The sequence below is a fragment of the Enoplosus armatus genome, chromosome 11 (genome assembly GCF_043641665.1).
Source record: "Enoplosus armatus isolate fEnoArm2 chromosome 11, fEnoArm2.hap1, whole genome shotgun sequence".
NCBI classification, from domain to species: Eukaryota; Metazoa; Chordata; class Actinopteri; order Centrarchiformes; family Enoplosidae; genus Enoplosus; species Enoplosus armatus.
In genome coordinates this window covers 20,095,821-20,114,587 of record NC_092190.1, presented here as the reverse complement: position 1 = coordinate 20,114,587, position 18,767 = coordinate 20,095,821, and the positions used below count along the sequence as shown (strand labels likewise).

The 18,767-nt window shown below is 43.8% G+C and overlaps 1 protein-coding gene across 1 annotated transcript in view; it reads left to right on the top strand.

Moving 5' to 3' along the window:
• Positions 1 to 859: 859 nt before the first annotated feature.
• hdac4 (histone deacetylase 4) overlaps positions 860 to 18,767 on the top strand; it is a 46,433-nt gene continuing 28,525 nt past the window's right edge. Inside the window, exons 1-11 of the mRNA XM_070914056.1 lie at positions 860 to 1,010; positions 1,117 to 1,262; positions 1,785 to 1,935; positions 4,108 to 4,228; positions 5,623 to 5,741; positions 11,233 to 11,361; positions 11,672 to 11,778; positions 12,154 to 12,273; positions 12,714 to 12,927; positions 13,191 to 13,405; positions 17,574 to 17,846. Coding sequence (XP_070770157.1) covers positions 878 to 1,010; positions 1,117 to 1,262; positions 1,785 to 1,935; positions 4,108 to 4,228; positions 5,623 to 5,741; positions 11,233 to 11,361; positions 11,672 to 11,778; positions 12,154 to 12,273; positions 12,714 to 12,927; positions 13,191 to 13,405; positions 17,574 to 17,846 — 1,728 coding nt within the window. The 5' untranslated portion in view covers positions 860 to 877. The remainder of the gene's footprint in view (positions 1,011 to 1,116; positions 1,263 to 1,784; positions 1,936 to 4,107; positions 4,229 to 5,622; positions 5,742 to 11,232; positions 11,362 to 11,671; positions 11,779 to 12,153; positions 12,274 to 12,713; positions 12,928 to 13,190; positions 13,406 to 17,573; positions 17,847 to 18,767) is intronic.

Here is an 18,767-nt window from a genome sequence, read left to right as displayed (position 1 = left end):
ATACACAAAGTGGAAACACACTTACACAAATGCACACAGTAAGTCTGTATGCGTGTCAGCAAATCCCTGCTGCAAAACTCATGTTGCAGGGGGATTGTTTTTGCTCTCTGCTGCCATGTTTCATCATTCCACCCCTGTGTGTGTGTGTATGTGTGTGTGTGAGTCTAACAGTATGTTATGGAGGCTTCCTATACACTTTGCTTCCACCACAGATGTCCAGACAACTGATGTAACACGCACTCATGTGTCTTAGATGTGGATCAGAGAGGATTAATTATATCATTCTGAGAACAAACTTACATGAATATTCTGTGTTCCCTGAGTCGTTTTTTTTCCCCTTTAACTCCCCTGGTAGACTGGGCTTTTAGCTCTGTTGAGGATCTCCAACTCAACACTAGTAAGATTTTTTTCCTGCCAATTTGAACTCTGCAGCCCTCAGAGGCAAATCTGCTGTCGGGGTCAGAACCTTCACGGCACAGACACACACATGCTGTAGTTGCACATGTTGTACACAGAGGCACCATTTTGGGGCTAAGATGGTGATCTCTACATTTGGAGTCTAACTGTGGAAAGCAGACATGCTGCTCATGCCTTTCTGGGAGTCATCCTTTTTATGTATTTTTCTTTTTTCATTTTTTAAGTGTTTCAAAAAAGAGTGTGTGTGTGTGAGGGCTGTATGCATGTAGACCTGTTGTAGTTATAGTTTGAGTCTAGAAATCTGCATTGTAAATACTTTTTGTACTGTTGCTGCATGTTCTAAACAAACTCCATGTTTGTGCTTCCTCCCCTCTTCCATCTTCTCTCTCCTCCTCCAGTGGACGTGAGCACGGCAGCACTGCCCATGCAGGTGCCCCCCACCACCACAGCCATCCTTCCCATGGACCTGCGCGTAGTGGACCACCACCACCACCAGCAGCCCGCCTTCGGCCTGGTTCCCCAACCCCACCCGACACCGCCCACCTCTACGGCTTGTCCCGCGTCCTCTGAGCCCAGCCGTGGGTCAGTCATTAGTAAGTGGGCATGACCTCTGGTTGTGGTCGCATCCTGACTATTTGATACAAACACACCCCTCGCCCCAGACGCTCTGAATGATAAAGTCTTGAACATTTCCTACAGACCACCAGGAGCAGCAGCTGCAGCAGGAGCTGGTAGTTCTCAAACACAAGCAGCAGCTCCAGAGACAGCTACTGATCGCTGAGTTCCAGAGGCAGCATGAACAGCTGTCGCGACAACATGAAGTCCAGCTGCAGGAACATATCAAGGTGAGTCCTCTCCTCTGTGTTTGTGATGAGGAGTGAGGAGGGATTCCTTCCTTGGATACAGCTACTATAGGGCTGTGCTCAGCAGAAATGCACCTTGTGAAGGACAAGAGGAAGCATGTGCATGTGTACACTTAAGTGATGTGAGTGTGGTGATGTAATTTGATCTGGTGGCAGTATTTTTGCTGCTTAGTCATCGCCATGGAAACCTTAGTGAATTTTGTATGCACCCACTTTGCTAAAAAGCCTCACTGGTGTTGCCACAACCACAAAATCAGTCAATAAGGACGATCAGTCTGGCATAAAAATAACTCTGATGTGTGTTCTCCAATCTGCACAGTCTCCACTTTACTTTCATTATGGGACTCGGCTTGGTGATGTCACTTTAGAATAGTTAATTTTGAAATCATTGATTCTTCACAGTGGGCCATGGCTGTTTCAGTATATTTGCCCATCCTGTGTAGTGTCCTTTAGCAATATTCTCTGTCTCCTTGTACTCTTCTCCTCCTCGTCTCTCTCCACCAGCACCAACAGGATTTACTGGCGCTCAAGCACCAACAGGAGCTGCTGGAGCACCAGAGGAAGATGGAGCAGCAGCGTCATGAACAGGAGCTGGAGAAGCAGCAGCGGGAATACAAACTCCAACAGATCAAAAACAAGGACAGGGGACAGGAGAGTAAGTAGCAACTGCTAGTGAGCGCGATTGTTTCAAGAAAATGACTGAACCCAACAGTAGTAACAAAAAATCCCAAAGAGTTAAAGCAGATTAATAATTCAATGCCGTCATTTTACAAGATATTGGAAATGTGTACTGTGATGTCATGAAAATGTAGTGAGTTGCCAAAAGAGCATTAACATACCTAGAGGACATTTTACTGGTTAAATTATAAAGTGAGATGCATGAGATCAGTGTTGGTGGGTTGGTATTGCTTTGGTTCAATAGTGTCACAAACAAGCTGTAAATGAAGCTGTCACGTCTGACGTAGCATATATTCACTGTCCATCTCCTGAAGGCTGCCAACATCTGCTGTAACTGTGCAGAGGCACCGTGTCACGTTATCACAGCAGGTGCCAGAGAGACTTGGCCCACGCAGACCCTCTGTCACAGCACTTGTCTTTGCGGCCCAGCGGTCCGAACAGCCCGACCTCGCACCTTTACCGCAGGGAATAGCAGAACAAGACGGCCAAGACGAGGCGAGGGGAGCAAGGCATTCAAGTGGCACACATGCCCTCGTTTTTTATAAATTTGTTCTTGTTTCCTGCGGTCATTTTGTTTGAGGAATAAAATGGCAGCAATGCAATGTAACCAGGCAATTCACTGTACTCTGACAACCATTTATTTTCTTTAGGATTTGAGGGCACTGATACCTCTGCTGTCAGGAGTCTGATCCTGCTGCAGAGGGCTTTCACAAGGACTGACAAAATAAAGCTGTCCTGATTTTGATACTTGAATGAGCTTTGACACAATTGCATATTTTTGTGGCAGGAGGAAATGTTTGTGACTGTTCTTTGAGCTGTGTCAAGCGTTTCTTGTTCCTGTAATTGTTTCATACTGCATAAGTAGTAGGTGGCATGGAAGACATGAGTCACTGTGTAAAGCACTTTGAATTGCCTTGTTGTTGAAAGATGCTACTGAATATATTACTTAGTGTTTGAACCCACTTAATGTTGAATGGCTCAAAAAAGGTTCTAAAGGTTCTTCCTGTCATCATGCTGGTGTCTGTATGTACACATTTACATGAGCACACACAGTATAAATGCTGTAAATGGCCTGATTATACTTTGGCTGCATACACAAAGAAAATCACTCACTACTACAACTACTGTTAATAAATGCTTGTACAGTAGTGTTAGTAGTACTAGTAAATAGAAAGTTCACATTGGTACAGCCATGCAACAATGACGACAAGTATGACGACAGAGATATTTCTAAGTCAATTCATGTGGTAAAGTTATCAGACAATCAAGATTGCCTTTAAGTGTTATTAATGTTGGCGTGACTGTAAAATGCTCTGATGTGGGGTTTTTTTTTGGGCAGGCAATGATGTTGTTTGAATATAATTAATATTGGACCCACATTTGGGACCATGATCTTCTGCCAGTAAAGTCCTTTTCCTCAACCATCCTCTGCTGGGCAAAGTGAGACTACAGTTTGACGTCTATGGAAAGAGCATTGGGTTGTAAACAGAGGAAGCTTTGTTAAGTACTGCAATAAATTGCATAGAAGGCTGTCTCATAAAAGCCAATTTGCTTCAGTGGAAAGCCGACATATTGGGATGTCAGCACTTCCAGCTGCCCCGTGATTTAGAGAGCCTATATTAGCTGTTGTCACTTTCACATACTGTATTTACCACTTTCTCTCTCAAGCTTGACAGATCACCTGTTATCACTCACTCTGTTTTTCCTGTATTCTCAAAACACTTAATTTTTTTGCCCCCTTCACTGCTCATGTTTTCCACATCTCCCTCTCTGGACAATTTGTTTCTAGCTACGAACTGAAGGTGGTAATTGAGGAGAGACCGGGAGCTGAGGCGAGTTACATAGCACTGCTGTCGTCTCTGTGGAATTTCAGTGAACCTCTGGTGCAAGACTGTGCACTCTGTCTGTAGGTAGAAGCCCATTATCTGTCCAAATATGGACGGATGTTGTTATAATCTTTGTGTAAGTGTCACAGATTGGACAGGAGATACAGTACAGGAGAGACACTGAAGCGTAAGCTTCTCCAGAAATGCAATACTGGAAGTGTGTCTTGTATGGGGCGTTAAATAGAGTTGAGTTATGTGGAAAAGTATATAAAACTTTGGTTACTGGGGGTTCATTAACATGTCTTTGTGTATCTCTCTCTCAGGTGCAATTGCCAGTACTGAGGTTAAGATGCGACTTCAGGAGTTTGTCCTGAACAAGAAGAAAGCCCTGGCTCAGCGAAACCTAAACCACTGTCTGCCCAGCGACCCGCGCTTTTGGTATGGGTGAGTGTCACAGCCCACCACTGCAGAACCGCTTCTGGCTTGAGATGTGAATGGTTGTACACCAATGAAGAATTTATCCAATATGAAGTCAAAATTTGAATTTATTTCAGTGGAAAGTTAAATTTGTCAAAGTCGAGCTGCCAAATACTTTTCAAATGTAAAGTTGATTTGAGATGCGAGATCGACTCTATATGCAGCTCACTGTCACTTAACATGTCACCTATTATGAATGTGCGTCCTTCCTCTTGCAAGCATCATTGGCAAATTTACTTTAGAAAGCCTGAATACTAAATCGTGACCATGGCCTTGTAAAGTTTTTCTTTTTCATACCAACCTTTTAGTGATCTTTAAATGTTACTTTATGTTTGTGCTTTGTCTGGTTTAAAAGAAGAAAGAGGAAGAAAGGTTGTAAAGAAGCAACATTCCACACGGTTGAAACAATACTCAAATATCAGCGTTGTTTTCTTGCATTTTTATAATCCTTTTAGTTGTTGCCTTTTCTTATCTAAGCTAAATTGCCACACTGGGAAAATATCAAACATAAAAGCCACGATGATGAGCGACATAAAAGTCCCTCATCATTGTGGATTTGTAAACACGGCAAACCTTGTGCTCTCGTGAACCCCTGTTGTGTGGGCGTCCCCGCCATTTACGTCCTGAGTGAAACTACAGACAAGGAGAAAACAAGGCTTTTTTCTGTCGATGTGCGTCTTCAGTGATTGACAGCTGGCTCTCTTTGAGGTGTGTGCGTGTGTTTGAAGTGGGCATAGAGAAAAGACAATGGCACCTCTCCTGTGCTTTAAATATTTGAAGAGGCTTTAAGCAGTCACGCGTCTGCCAAGGCAGGAGATGACAGAACAATCTAAAGAGTGTGCCATCAGTGAGGAAAATGGTTTTCTATCACTGTCACCACCATCACCATTTCTCCCATTTCTTTAGTCTCCTACCTGTTTCTTCTACCTGTTTGCTTTCACTTTCACATTTATTCCCTTTTTTAGCCTCCTCTCTTCTCTCGTCTTACATCTCCCACCTTCTCCTTCCCTGTCTCACCCACCTTTCAGAAGGAATTTAGGTTTCAGCGTCTTTGCTGTCTTGAGGTGAAAAAGAAAAGCTCTCAGCTGTCAATCTCAGTCCTTTCTCTCTATTCTTTGTCTCTTTCTCCTTTCCACCCACATTATTGTCCACACTGCTGCGTCTTTTGAAGTCTTGACCTTGGGGAGGGAGACGGAAGCTGTCTTTGTCACTCCACCTTTTGTGTGTCTGCGTGTGTGTAGTATAGTCAGGTAAGGTACAGTATAGCAAGCTTGGCAAGCATACATGGAGCCGGACTTCACCTGACATATTGCATGTTATACTGATGTATTTAATGTTTTTTGTTTTTTACTTTTCTCTAGAAAAACCCAGCACAGCTCTCTGGACCAGAGCTCTCCTCCCCAAACAGCATTGTCAGCGTACAACCACCCAATGCTGGGCACATACGACTCAAAAGACGACTTCCCTCTCCGCAAAACAGGTACAGAGTGGTGCCAAGGTTTTTCTGACATCCATATTCCTCCACCTCTTAAAACCAGCCACCCATTGCATGTCTAGAGGGGAGCCCTAATCTTCCATTTCCCTGCATTTGTAATTGAAATGGCCTATTGGGTTTCAAAATCAGGCACATGAACCAGGATTCAGCCACTGGAGGATTAAAAGGAGCCCCTAAAATACTATCAAACAAAAAAAAAAGATATCCAAGGTTATTTCATGAGGTCTTTTGAACCATTCAAATGTAAATGAGGGTGGATGGATGGAGAGTGGAACATTAGACATTCGGGAAACACACGTATTTGAGAGTTAGGTGGTAGATTGATACCACTCTCATGTCTGTGCTGTAAATATGTAGCTGGAGTCAGCAAGCTGTTAGCTTAGCTTAGCATAAAGACTTGAAACAGGAGAAAACAGCTAGCCGGCTCTCTCCAAAGGTAACAAAATCCACCTCTGAAGCTCACTAATTAACACGTTATACCTCGTTTTTACAATAACAATACAACAGTTTTACAGGGGGTTGTGTGTCTGACTTTTTCTTTGCCGTGACCGATCGAGAGGCAACAAGCAGAGACTCCGGGAAGTTACTGGTCCCAGTCAAGAAATAGTCCTAAAACTTAATTATATCTGGTTTCAAGGTCTTGCAGTGAATGAAAGTAGAAATATTCAGGGATATGAGCCTGAAATGTCTTCCTTACTTCAACTCAGCCTTTTGCTTCATCATCAGGTGTAGGAGGTTTGATAACATAACATTTTTTTTAAAGCCAGTTGGCTATTCTCCTGTTTTAGACTAAATCACTCAGATATTGACGAACACATTGAGGCACACTCCCTCACAGACAAAACAACCTTCGAGAAGTGTCCCAGGAAGCACGTAGAAACCACGGTTCCTGCCTTTCGGGTGCATCAGACTGTTATCTCTCCGTCCTTCTGTCCATGTCAAGTACAGCCAAGCTGTGATTGTTCACTTAGCGTCAGCAGCTGCTTTGGCAGTATCGCTGCCTGCTTTCACAGCTGGAGGCCAAGCTCTGTGTACTCTGCACTCCTGCCCACCTGCTGTGAGCTGGGGGCAGGAGTGATCCATCCTGGCACACAACCTGAGACAGCAAGTTTCAACTTTCAGGGACTCTCAAATGTAACTCAAGAATTTCTTGGGGTGCCAGTGGTGCTGCGAAATATTCACAACTTACAGGCACTATAGTACGAACAGTCACTGTGCATATGTTAAAAAAAAAGAAGATGTATTTTCAGGAGAAATGGAGTTTGAAATTTGAAGACAGTGTTCTTTGTCTTTGAGTTAGTTGCGAGGAACGGCGGAGAGAGAAGACTGACATGTGCGCACATATGGCACAGCGGTTGAGGAACTGTTGTGACAAACGTGAGCAGACATAGATCAGATTAGACGGGCAGACAGAGAGATGATCTGTGTTCAAGAGGAAGTGAGTGACAGTGGTCACCACAGTTGTGCGCTGCTCTGACGACTGGAGCTGTCACACATGACGTTTTTGCCTGTGGTGACCCATTTTGGTAATGCTTAAGTTCTTAACGTATGTTAAGAAGCGAGGCCCGGGCATACAGTGTACTACAACAGGGGTTCATTGTCCAAGTCTGAGAGGCTTTGTGATAGTGGCTCTGGGAACACAGAGGGCCACTTTGAATGCTGCGGCAGGAAGTCTGTTAGGTCTTCATGACAGGCACAGACTTGTCATGCTGACCCCCTTTCTCCCCCACTCTTTCACACACACTCCCATATCACACTGTGCACTGAACATTTAAAGTCTGCACGATGCAGTATTGTACTTCCATGTTTTCTGTGTAATCCAATACATAGACATTTTTACACGTCTACTCAGCGCAGAGTCCAGTGAGTGGACATACTGGCATATACAAACATATTGGCTTTTACTGTGGTTGTCTCGCTTCCATCCTGCTCTTAAACCCACCAACAAAGATCAGACCTATCTCCTCTGATGTCATTGGAGATGACTTCCTCGTTGTTCTCGTCCAACACTCAATCCTCGCCTCTCCACTTGAATCCCCAGCGATTGTTGGACTTGTTGGTGGACTGTAACCGCTTCCAGGTATTTAACTAAACCAAACTCATTGGTTAAAAGAGTGGTATTTTATACATCTAATTTCAGTCCCGTTGGCTTGAAACTCACATTGTTTTGCTGTTTACCACTTGGGCGCCACTGATTTTAACAGAGGGAAAGTGTCAGCCAGTTCTTTGTTGTCACTATGCTCATATTCACTTTATATGCTCACAGGAGAGACGGTTATTTATTTTGCTTTTAAATTTGTAGACAAATATATTTTGGAAACAACTTTTTATCACTATAAAGATTTACAATCTAATTTGAATTGGTTTTTTTGCTTTCATGTTTCTAGAAAATATGTAAATGAGACAAGTCTGTCTGTCTGTCTACCTACAGTACGTCCTCCTAACCTGATCTGTCTAATGTATCATCAACATATGATATTTCTGGGAAGCTCCACTGATGAGTTTCAGCAAACTACTCTATTGATTTCCATAAATCTCTCTCCCTCTCTGGCTTTCCTTGGAAGAGCAGCGCGGCTTCCCCCAGCATGACTTTTGCTGCTCGGGACTCCCATCTGTCAAAACAGACGAGCAACTGATCAATATGTTTTGTATCAGAGAACCAGTTTCCTCCTCCACTCCCTATTGAAATATCAAGCACCACTTATAGAGGCGTTTAATCTGGTATTGATATGTCATCAGATGGGTAGAGAAAGGGACTTCTCTGGATTTGACTAACTTGAAAGTTATTTTTTGTCTTGCCACATGTGATCAGGACATTTTGAGCATATAATACATAGCAAATAAATTGAATATAATACACAACCTTGGATTCAGGGGTCTTGTGCGTTTTTTAATTTCCTTGCCTCAAAAGCCAAATTGTCCACCCTTGGCTAGTGTGGAAATATCTCTTAACTTAATGTTACCTTTATAATGCCAGCACTGTGGAGTGTTGAGGCCCAGGTGCCTTTCTACCTCAGCAACAAGTGTCCCCACAGAAGAAGACGTGCTGTTTCCTGACAACAGAGGATGGAAACGTTACTATAGTCAGAATGTGACCGGAAGTCTGAAAAACGTAAAAATGCTGTTTTATTTCTGTGCCGTCAACATCAGCTGTAACGAATCTGCACGTTCACCTTTGCCGATGGTTGCTTCTGGTGTGCACGTTTGCGTAGAAAAGAAACTAGGGGAAAAGGCTCAACAATGACTGGGAGAGGAAGTTGCCAGGGGAAAGAGAGAAGTGGGCATTTTAGAGGAAGGGGGAGAGGGGAGAGGATGGATGGAGGTGAACGAGGGAGAAAGGGCTACAGTAAAAGGGCAGCATCAGCAGTAAAACCAGTCTGGGCCCTCTGCAGCGAGTGTGTTCGCACGTGTGCACAGTGTTGTGCTTTTGCCCAGTCGGCATTAACACCCTTCAAAGTCACTGTGTCCTGAGGTGAACACCCCTGTGGCGACTAGTGCCAAGCAAACACACACCCCCACTTCACCCTCCTTCTCTTTCTCCTTTACTGTCCTCCTAACCTCCCTGTAACCTTCCATTTATTCTTCTATCTAGCTTCTCTCTCTCTCTCTCTCTCTCTCTCTCTCTCTTCTCCTTTTATCCGTCCATTTCGTAATGACTCATAACACAACCTTGACCAACCCCCTCCTTCATTCCACCATCTCTGTGTGCCTTGTCTCTTCTCTCCCGGCTACGCACCAGATTGTCCACAGTTTTTGTCACCTTTGCAGCCCACTGTCTGACTGTAATAAACATAGCCAGGATGTCTCAGCACCACGGCTCATTCACTCCTCTCATCATTAACAAAAATTTTTATTTCTTTTATTCAGAATCAAATAGGCTTACAAATAATTGGGTGCATGATTACTACAAATGCCAACTTTCATATAATGTGGCTGCATTAATTAAAGTAACACCAAGTGCGTTTTGTAACATATCAGAACATAATGGAGGAAATCGGATTTTCAATTTTTGTTTTTTTGTGTCATATTATAATAGTCGTGGCAATAATTGTGGTAATGCCAAATTGCACACTTCCCTGTGCAGTGGACTAAAATTGAACTTGAATGCATTATGCTCCTTCTCTGATAGTCTTCCCTTCTCCTACTGTCTCCTCCAGTTCAGCTAATGCATAGCATTTTATCCTGACCCTCAACCCATCCCTCTTAAAGACTCTGGAAGACTGCCCTCCACTTAGAAGAAGCTCTTTTTTAAATAATTGAGTTTCATAAGTTCAGCAGTGTGTTCCCCTTAAAACTGAAAGTGCATTTGAAAAATATACTTAGACATTATAGATTCACAATAGGTCATCTCATCCCCACTGACCAGGAGATATAATGAGTGCTTGCACCTCTTTGAAGTACATAAAACTTTGTGTAGCTCAAGTTGATGAGCATTCAAGGCTACAGGAAGCAAGGGCCAAAGGGTTTGTAATGACCCTGAATGAGTCTTTTAACAATAAATCGCTACAGTACACAAAGAAGAGTCAATTGCTTCCACTTCCACAACAAAAAGTCCCAGCTCCTTCTCTGAGGCTAATGAACGTAGTGTGGTCTGTTGTTGTCCGCCAACCGGTCAACCGCCCAGCTTCAACTAATTGAACGGAAGGAGTGTTTGTGTCTGGCAGAGACTCACCAAAGCAAGATTGGCCAGAAAAGGTCCGGCCCTGTCCCTGACCTGACAAGATTCCCAGAATATACTGAACACTGGCCTCTTCCACTGCCCTCATGTAGCCCTCGTCAATATACCTCCACAGCAAATCTATAACGGGAGCATCTGTTTGACGGCAGTGCCCAAGAAATATAGAACGAGGCACACAGATACCCATATGCATACAAACAAACCCACACTCTGGCAGTTTTTTGTAATAGAAAGTGTCTGGAAACAAGCAGTGTTCATTAGCAGAGCGTGGAGGCAGCATCATTAAGCATGGGATCAAAAAAGCTGCCAGTTGGCTGCTTCCCCTCTTGTTGCAGCGCTTCCCACTGTCACACGATGATGGCTAACCTCAGCTCCGTCGGCCAACACATACAGTGTGGCCTATAGGGACGAGCTCATTAGCCCCGCTACATACCCGCGAACAAGCTCCCACTTGTGCGGCCCAGCAATCTACCACAAAGTTGAGTGCCAGTGCGACAGTTTAGAGAGAATCTGTCGTTTTCTCATTTATGGGGCTAATTTGGGGTGTAACACATTAATATTTTTAGAATGGGTGGCCCAGTTGGAAGTCAAGTACTTAACCCTGCCATTGCTTAGCTCCATCCACTTAGTTATCTGCAACACATGTGTTAAATGGGATGGGAGAAACCTCATTTGATGAGAAAAACAAATTTTTTTGATTTTTTTTTAAAGTTCTCAATTACTTTTAGTGAACTGAACCTTCTCCATCTTTTGAATAAATCCTCCACCATGTCCCTGTTCCTCTCTGTGTCTTGTCAGCCTCTGAGCCCAACTTGAAGCTTCGTTCCCGGCTAAAACAGAAGGTGACAGAGCGCCGCAGCAGCCCTCTGCTCCGAAGGAAAGATGGTCCCATCACTACTGCCAAGAAGCGTTCCCTAGACGTTGCTGGTGAGCACTCTCGCCACTTGACTTCTTCTGGTGTTTTGATTTGGCTTCATGATGAATATGTGCAGAATCTGATTTTCCCAGTACTTTGATTAGTTAAAAAGATTAAAATATCCCCATTCAAACCCATATATGGATTTTTCCTAGCAACATGACTTTTAATGGCTTATTTTTTTCAAAAAGTGTTTTGGAAATCCATAATTTACAGTATGAATACACCCCAAACAAGGACAGAGTCATATTTCATATCAGAAAGCTGATTGGCCCAGGCCAGCATGTTAGAACAATCAAATTTCTGTGATGTGTGTTCCAGAGTCTGCATGCAACAGTGCACCAGGCTCAGGTCCCAGCTCCCCCAACAACAGCTCCAGTAACATCCCCAGTGAGAACGGGGTCACCATCTCCAGCAGCCCAGGAGAGGTAACCAACATGGCTGCCAGTGTCTTTTGGTGTATGTGTGTATGAGGCAGACTGGTGACTAGAGGACTCCAGGAGGAGATTGGCAATGTCTGTTTATTTTAATGGAGGGCTCAAGCTCTGTGAGTGTGTGTGTGTAGAAGCAGAGTAGGCATTTCTGACACAGCTTCACCTACTTCCAAGGTGCATGGAGGAGGGAAAAGGTCTGAAGAGGTCAAAGCGTTTCAGCTTGTGGCCCTCATCAGGGTCCGTGTTTGTTTGTGTGTGTGTGTGTGTGTGTGTGTGAAATAGAGGCGAAGTAATGTGCTGTATGTGACACTGTGTCTACTTGGTGTCTTAACTGTAATGAGTGTTTACTGTAATGTTGTGTTTGTTTAGGTCTCCCTGCTTCAGAGGTTGGCTGCAAGGGATGGTTCTGTTAGCCAGCTCTCTCTCTACACCTCCCCGTCTCTGCCCAACATCACTCTTGGACTGCCAGCCACATGCCCTGCTAGCACTGTGAGTACAGTCAATGCACAATGTTCTAATGATCCAATACAGCATTGCTCATTACACTAAAGAATATTTTGTTTGCAAAACATGCACACAAAATGCACCCTTGCATATACAAAGGTAGTCGATTACTGCCTGGTTAGTTTACTACAGAGAATAATACTGGGTTCATTCAAATCAACAAGCACTGAGTTATCTCTCAAGCCAGTCTATACACAGGGAGTGTGCCAAGTCCAAACTGCATAAATAAAAAAGGAAAGCTCTTATAAATTATTTTTGGCATAAAGACGACTTACATGTCTCTCTCTCCATCTGATTCTCTTTCTCCATCTCACTCCCATTCTGTCTCATTTGACCTTTCTTTGTCTCTGTCCATCTGTCTCTCTCTGTGTCTGCCTGCCTCTTTCTTTCTCTGTCCTTGTATCTCAATCTCTCTCTCTTTGTAGGTGGTATCGGGACACCAAGATGGTGAGAGTCGACTGGCATTGCCTGCGTTACAGCAGGGCATTCCTCTGACCCCTCCGTTCCTGCCCACTGCCCACCTGCCTTCCTACTTGGCAGCTTCAGCTCTGGACAGAGAGGGGGCTGGAGGGGGCACGGCTGGTCACAACCCCCTTCTCCAACACATGGTACTGCTGGAGCAGAGCCACAATCCAATGGGTCAGTGATCACTACATTTAATTTCTTTACTTCTCAGTAGTCAGTAGCTGGTGTCTTGTTATTATTGTGCTCCACATTTCCCTAATTTGACTAATGTTATACCTGCACAGAAATAAGTACTTAGTAGTAGTTAATTTGAATGTATTGATGTAATTTCACTTGTCTACATCTCTTAAATCTTGCAAATGAAATGTATTCATAAGCAACAGGAATGATGGCCACAGCTACAGAAATAAGCTAATAATATTCTCCTCTGACCACAGTTGGTCTGGGTGGCCTCCCGCTACCGTCGCCCTCTGTCTCCAAACTTGCGCGGGGCCACCGTCCCCTGGGAAGAACCCAGTCAGCCCCTCTGCCCCAGCAGCAATGTGGACAGGCCCAGGCCCTGCAGCAGCTGGTGGTCCAGCAGCAGCACCAGCAGTTCCTGGAGAAACACAAACAACAGTTCCAACAGCAGCAGCAACACATCATCAACAAGGTAACTCAATGTGTGTGTGTGTGTGTGTGTGTGTGTGTGTGTGTCAAGAATGGTATCTAAGGCAACATTTGAACATCTGTAGTAGAGCAGCCAGCTATATGTATATGCGTGTGTGTACATGTGTGTTTAAAAGTGTTTGTGTGTGTGTGTGTGTGTGTGTGTGTGTGTGTGTGGTGTGTGGAGTATTTGTCTACATGATACTGATTTGGTTAATGTCTGTGAATCCTGTCTTTGCTCAAAGAGCAGGATGAATCAGCCTGCAATCAGCAAGTCTTCTAGCAAGTCTTTCTTGTCTGTGTTCTTGTATCCCTACTTCTCCCTGTCACCCTGGCAACTGTGGTCTAGAGGAAGCTGCCTCCATATATGGTCACACAGGAAATGTGACTCACTGCATCATTTTGTGTGTGTGTGTGTGTGTGTGTGTGTGTGTGTGTGTGTGTGTGTGTGTGTGTGCACACAAGGTGATGAGGGGATTTGCAGTATTATATGGTCATTGTAAAGAGGGAGATGGTTGTGTGTGTGTGCTGAAATTCCTTCAGCATTAAGCTCCATTGTTTTGTGTTGTTGGGCTGCTGGTGACTCCCTCTTCTTCTAGACTCCAGGCTGCTGTGACAAGATTAGGTGTAAAACCAGCTTATTTTCATGTAAAATTAATTTGTGTTAATTCTCTTTTACAGGCAACTTGAAAAGAGAATTGTAACTACTGAGTTTACATTGCACATCAAAAACCAGAAACTGTATTTGAACCATTATGATCCTAATACACCGTATAATAAGGAATGATTTTTCATTGCTTTAGGTTGTAGGTGTGGTTGTTTTCTTAATAAAAAACACACAGAAAGCACTGAACACTGTTAATCACTGAGGAAGATTTGTGAAAGCAAATAGTACCTCTAATAATTGTGGGCATGTTTTAGCCCCCTGCTTTAAATTCATTGTGCATGTGTGAAACAGGATTCTTTCCCTAATTCAGTGTACCAAATCACACTCCACACACCACTCAATGCAGATCCATGCTAATGAAGACATTTACGGCAGGCATTCCAGTTGGATAATAACAAGTTAATGCATCAGCGCACCGCACAAATCTACAGTAACTAATGCAGAGAAGTGATGTTTGCTTCCTGTCTGCTTTTGAGTGTGTACATATTTTTGTGTGAAGTTGAATTTCAATTTTAAAAGAAAACAGTCCGACAGAGTCCCAGAGTATCGAGCAGACAGTGACAGCCAGGCCAGTATCACACGGGCAAAAGATGTGTTCACGCACAACAAGGGGAAATGCTTTGGCCGTTTCTCAAAAGATTATTACCATGATATAATCCGGACAAATCAAATGTTAAAAATGTCTATAAATGCAAACCACATGCGTAAACCTCTGTCATCGACAGAATAACTACCACTGTCTCTGAAGCAGCTCACGTTCCAGGTTTCTGTTCATTCACTGAGAATCTGCACTTAACATTTAACTTTACAACAGAGCAACTCTGGAAACGATTACCTCATTATCTTTGTGAGTATATAAATATGGAATATTCCCTGTACTTTCCCTTGACTTAACCATCAGTTAAAAATAAGCTGTTCAATCTGCAATAATAATGTAACACTAATAATCCGCGAGCTCCAGTATTCCAGATGTAGCGTCACATTCGGCTCCACTGTGTAATTCTTCTTTAAGTTGTTTAAATTGTTTGCTTACTCTTACTGTAATTTATTTTGGAATATGGGCCGGCTTGTATGGTGGCTCAGAGGGTAGCCCCTTTGCCTCACAGGCAGTAGATAACAGGTTTGAACCTGCCGGCCAGCTGTGTCAGTGTGGTTTCCTCTAACTGCTCTGCCTGCCTCCCAGATTGCCTGTAGGTGTGAATACTGCATGTTTGTCTGTACAGTAAGTGTGTCTGCCCTGTGATAGACTGGCAACCCGTTCAGAATGCACTCTCTGAGATAGATTTGGCAGTGTAATCTGTTACATTCAGCGCTTATTAGCGTTAATCCAAACCTTCGTATTACGTTATCAGAAGCAGAAATCGGTGATTAAGCAAGAACAACCTTGAGGAAGTTAGTTGTGTAATAGTGGCACTGATGATGTCACAGTCAAAGTATTGGCACCATAACCTGCCAACTAAAATGAATGTTGTTATTTGTGGGTGCACTAGCAGTAAAATCAGCAGCAGCTGTAAAACAGGCTCTGACAGTGGCATCTACAGACACCTCAAATACTTTTCTCCCCCAATGTAGGAAAAAAATCCAGCTCGCTGACGTATTTTTAAATGCATTGTATGTCTTTCTAATATGATCCTACGGTTCCACAGTCATTGGAGGTGTATACTCAGCAGTCCCATTCTTCCAAAATTTAATATGAATATATTCCATGTCCCCCGCCAGTCATTGCCTTTGTTTTGGCTCTTTTCTGCTTCTCAAACAACATAACACAATGGAAAACGCAGAAGTCCCCCCAAGAAATAATATCGATTGCTGCATAATAAAGTCAGATTCTGAAAAACAATACACTTTATGTTTAACACAAGGAAGTACGGCACTCCAGACAGCAGGTTGTCTCAGCAGAATGATTTCAGCACCAGTTTTTATTATAGAGATAAAGACCATCATGGCTACCATTAAATCCTCACCATATGTATGAGTTCAGTATCACAGACTATCCTTACAAATGTCCCCGTAGTATGGTATGTTTACTTTCATTCATCTAACCCTGTTTCCCACTGGACATCCACCACTTTGTAGAACATGAATCATCCACTGCCTGCCTTCTTTTCCTTGTGCACATTTTTCAGTCAAGTCAGCAATGAAAAGGGGCCCTTCCTGCTCACTTAAAATCTGGCTTTAACAGTCAGACAAGTTGGCAGCGAAGAAAGGATTGAAAGAATCTTGAAACAGTTCCAACCCGAGCCTGCTGCCTCGCATTAATTACCTGAGACAGCTAAGGCAGTACTGGGGTACACTCACTTACATGATATTGTTTTGGAAGTGTGTGTGCGAGAGAAAGACAGATAGTGACAGCTAGAGTTAACTAGTGTCAAGTGTTTCTGTGTTTGTCTCCACCCCCTGCTTTTCCAACTGATTCAACAGGCTTGTGTCGTGTCTGTCCTCAAATGGTTCATATCCCAGCAGCTATTTCCTCTGTTATAAAGGAGGGCTGGAAGGAGAGAAAGAGAGCAAAACAAGAGAGAGAGGGAGAGCGAGGATCCGTGCGGCAGGATTGGACGAGTGTTTTGAGTTTGTTTGGAGAAGAGGGACTGGGATGAGGCAAGAGCCTGCTCTCTGACGTCAATGGACTGTTCCCTGGGCAATATGCCAGCCAAGTGTGTGTGTGTCTTTGTGTGTGTGTCTCTGTGTGTGTGTATGTGTTCCCTGCACAAACAGTGGTCCACTCCAATCATGACCTACACATCAAGGTTGAGGTCTTTGACGACAGGGACAGGGACAGCTGCCACAACAAGATTCCCACAATCGCCCCTCTACAATTCTTCCTCTCTTTCTCCCTCATGTCCTTTGCTCAGCTTTCTCCTTCTTGTTCAGGCCCAAGTGCAGTAAAGTTTAACTACCTGTATGTGAATTCAGTCATGGAGATTAGAGTCTTTGAGGAGTTTTTAAATAAATAAATAACCAATGAGAGTTCAGAGTACAGGTCCAGTTTATCTCCATGTGAACACCAAGTACCTGGCTAAAGTTAGTTTTTGTTTGGTTACACTGAAGGTCTTTTACATTTTTCTTTTGTACTTGAACTGATCAGTTAGCTATTTTTGGAATGAAAAACATCTTCAGTGGACGCAGGTTGTGTGTCATCCCTGATGTTCTCTCAGTTAAGAAGGGAAGTCTTCTCTCCCCTTTTTTCTTATGTTGTTGATGCTAAAGTTCCCTTTTTGTCCTGATTGATTCTTGTTTTCTGAAACTTTGATCTTTAATTTCTCTTAATGGGACATAAAACAGTGTCCAAGGACATGATTTCCACCAGGGATTGGGGTGGGCTATTTGCAGTCTATATCTCATACCAATATCAGTTCACTCCTCAATATTGACTGGACATCTTTTATCTGAGCGTGTTCCATGATTTTGTTTATTTAAAACATGCATGACCCAGTGGAAATCAGAACTCCAATCATGGCAAAGCTCTGTAAAACCCCTCACCTGAACTTCTCTTCTCGTCCCCTAGATCATGTCCAAGCCCAGCGATCAGGTCTCGGCTGCAGGCTCCAGTGCCTCAGGTCCGGCCAGGCAGCACCAGAGTCACCCAGAGGAGACGGAAGAGGAACTCAGGGAGCACCAGGGGCTCTCTTCCTCGTCCTCCTCCTCCTCCTCTACGTCTGTGCAGGAGACGGGGCCTCTGCGAGGGCTGGTCATCAAGCAGGAGCCCCCAGACCCCCAAGAGCAGGACGAGAGGGAGCAGAGGGAGAGGCAGGTCGAGCAGGACTTCCTGTTCCGACAGGTAAGGATGCGGGGTGTGGAGGAAGTGAAGGACGGGTGCAGGTGGGAGTAGGAGAGCAGAGAAAAGCAGGAAGAGGAAAAATGATAGACAGATAGAAGATATGGAGAGAAGAGAAGGAGGAGCACAGCGAGATAAAGAGTGAATGATGGAAATTAGAGTCAGTTAAAATGCAGATTCCACAAGTTTCATCTGGTTTAAGCCCCGAGTAAAAACGAAAAGAAGGAAGAAGATGAAACTGATATGCTTGCAAATGTCATTCTTGTATGTATAGTGTAGTAGTTGTCGTATAGTGCATTCAGGTTCAAAGTGACTAGAAACTATGGAGGAATATATTTCACTGGTTACCTAAATGTTGTAGGGTATTTTTTTTAAGGAGAATGAATAAGAACTATCTGACGGCAGTGACAGATGGAGCTAGTAGTGACCGACTGAAACATTACACTCTACATTCGATCCTTCCTGACTGTCCGTCCGGCCGACTCTCTGGCATTTTAAGCTTTCCCTAAGTCATGCAAAACACACACTACACATGTTCTACTAATGCAGAGTAGTTTGTTTTTTATAAACAGCTTAGGGCATGTGTACCTCCTCCACACTACTCCCCAGCACGACTCCATATGGACAATTCTCATGCTTTCAAAATACGTTCTGTACACCTACACAAAAACCCTCTATTGCACACAGAGTCTCAGATTTTGTGTTAGTTGTCCATGGAGGCATACAACATCCTCTATCTCTATATTTCTCACACACACACACACTCACATGCACACCCAGTCAGGACACCGTGTCCTCATCTGTCTAGCCCATCCCTGCTGTCCGCTCAGCCAAATTCAATCAGGCACTCCTCTCACTGTCGCCATGGCGCCCATAGTGTAAGCGGACACGCCCATCAGAATTGAACAACAGGATCGCTTGGTG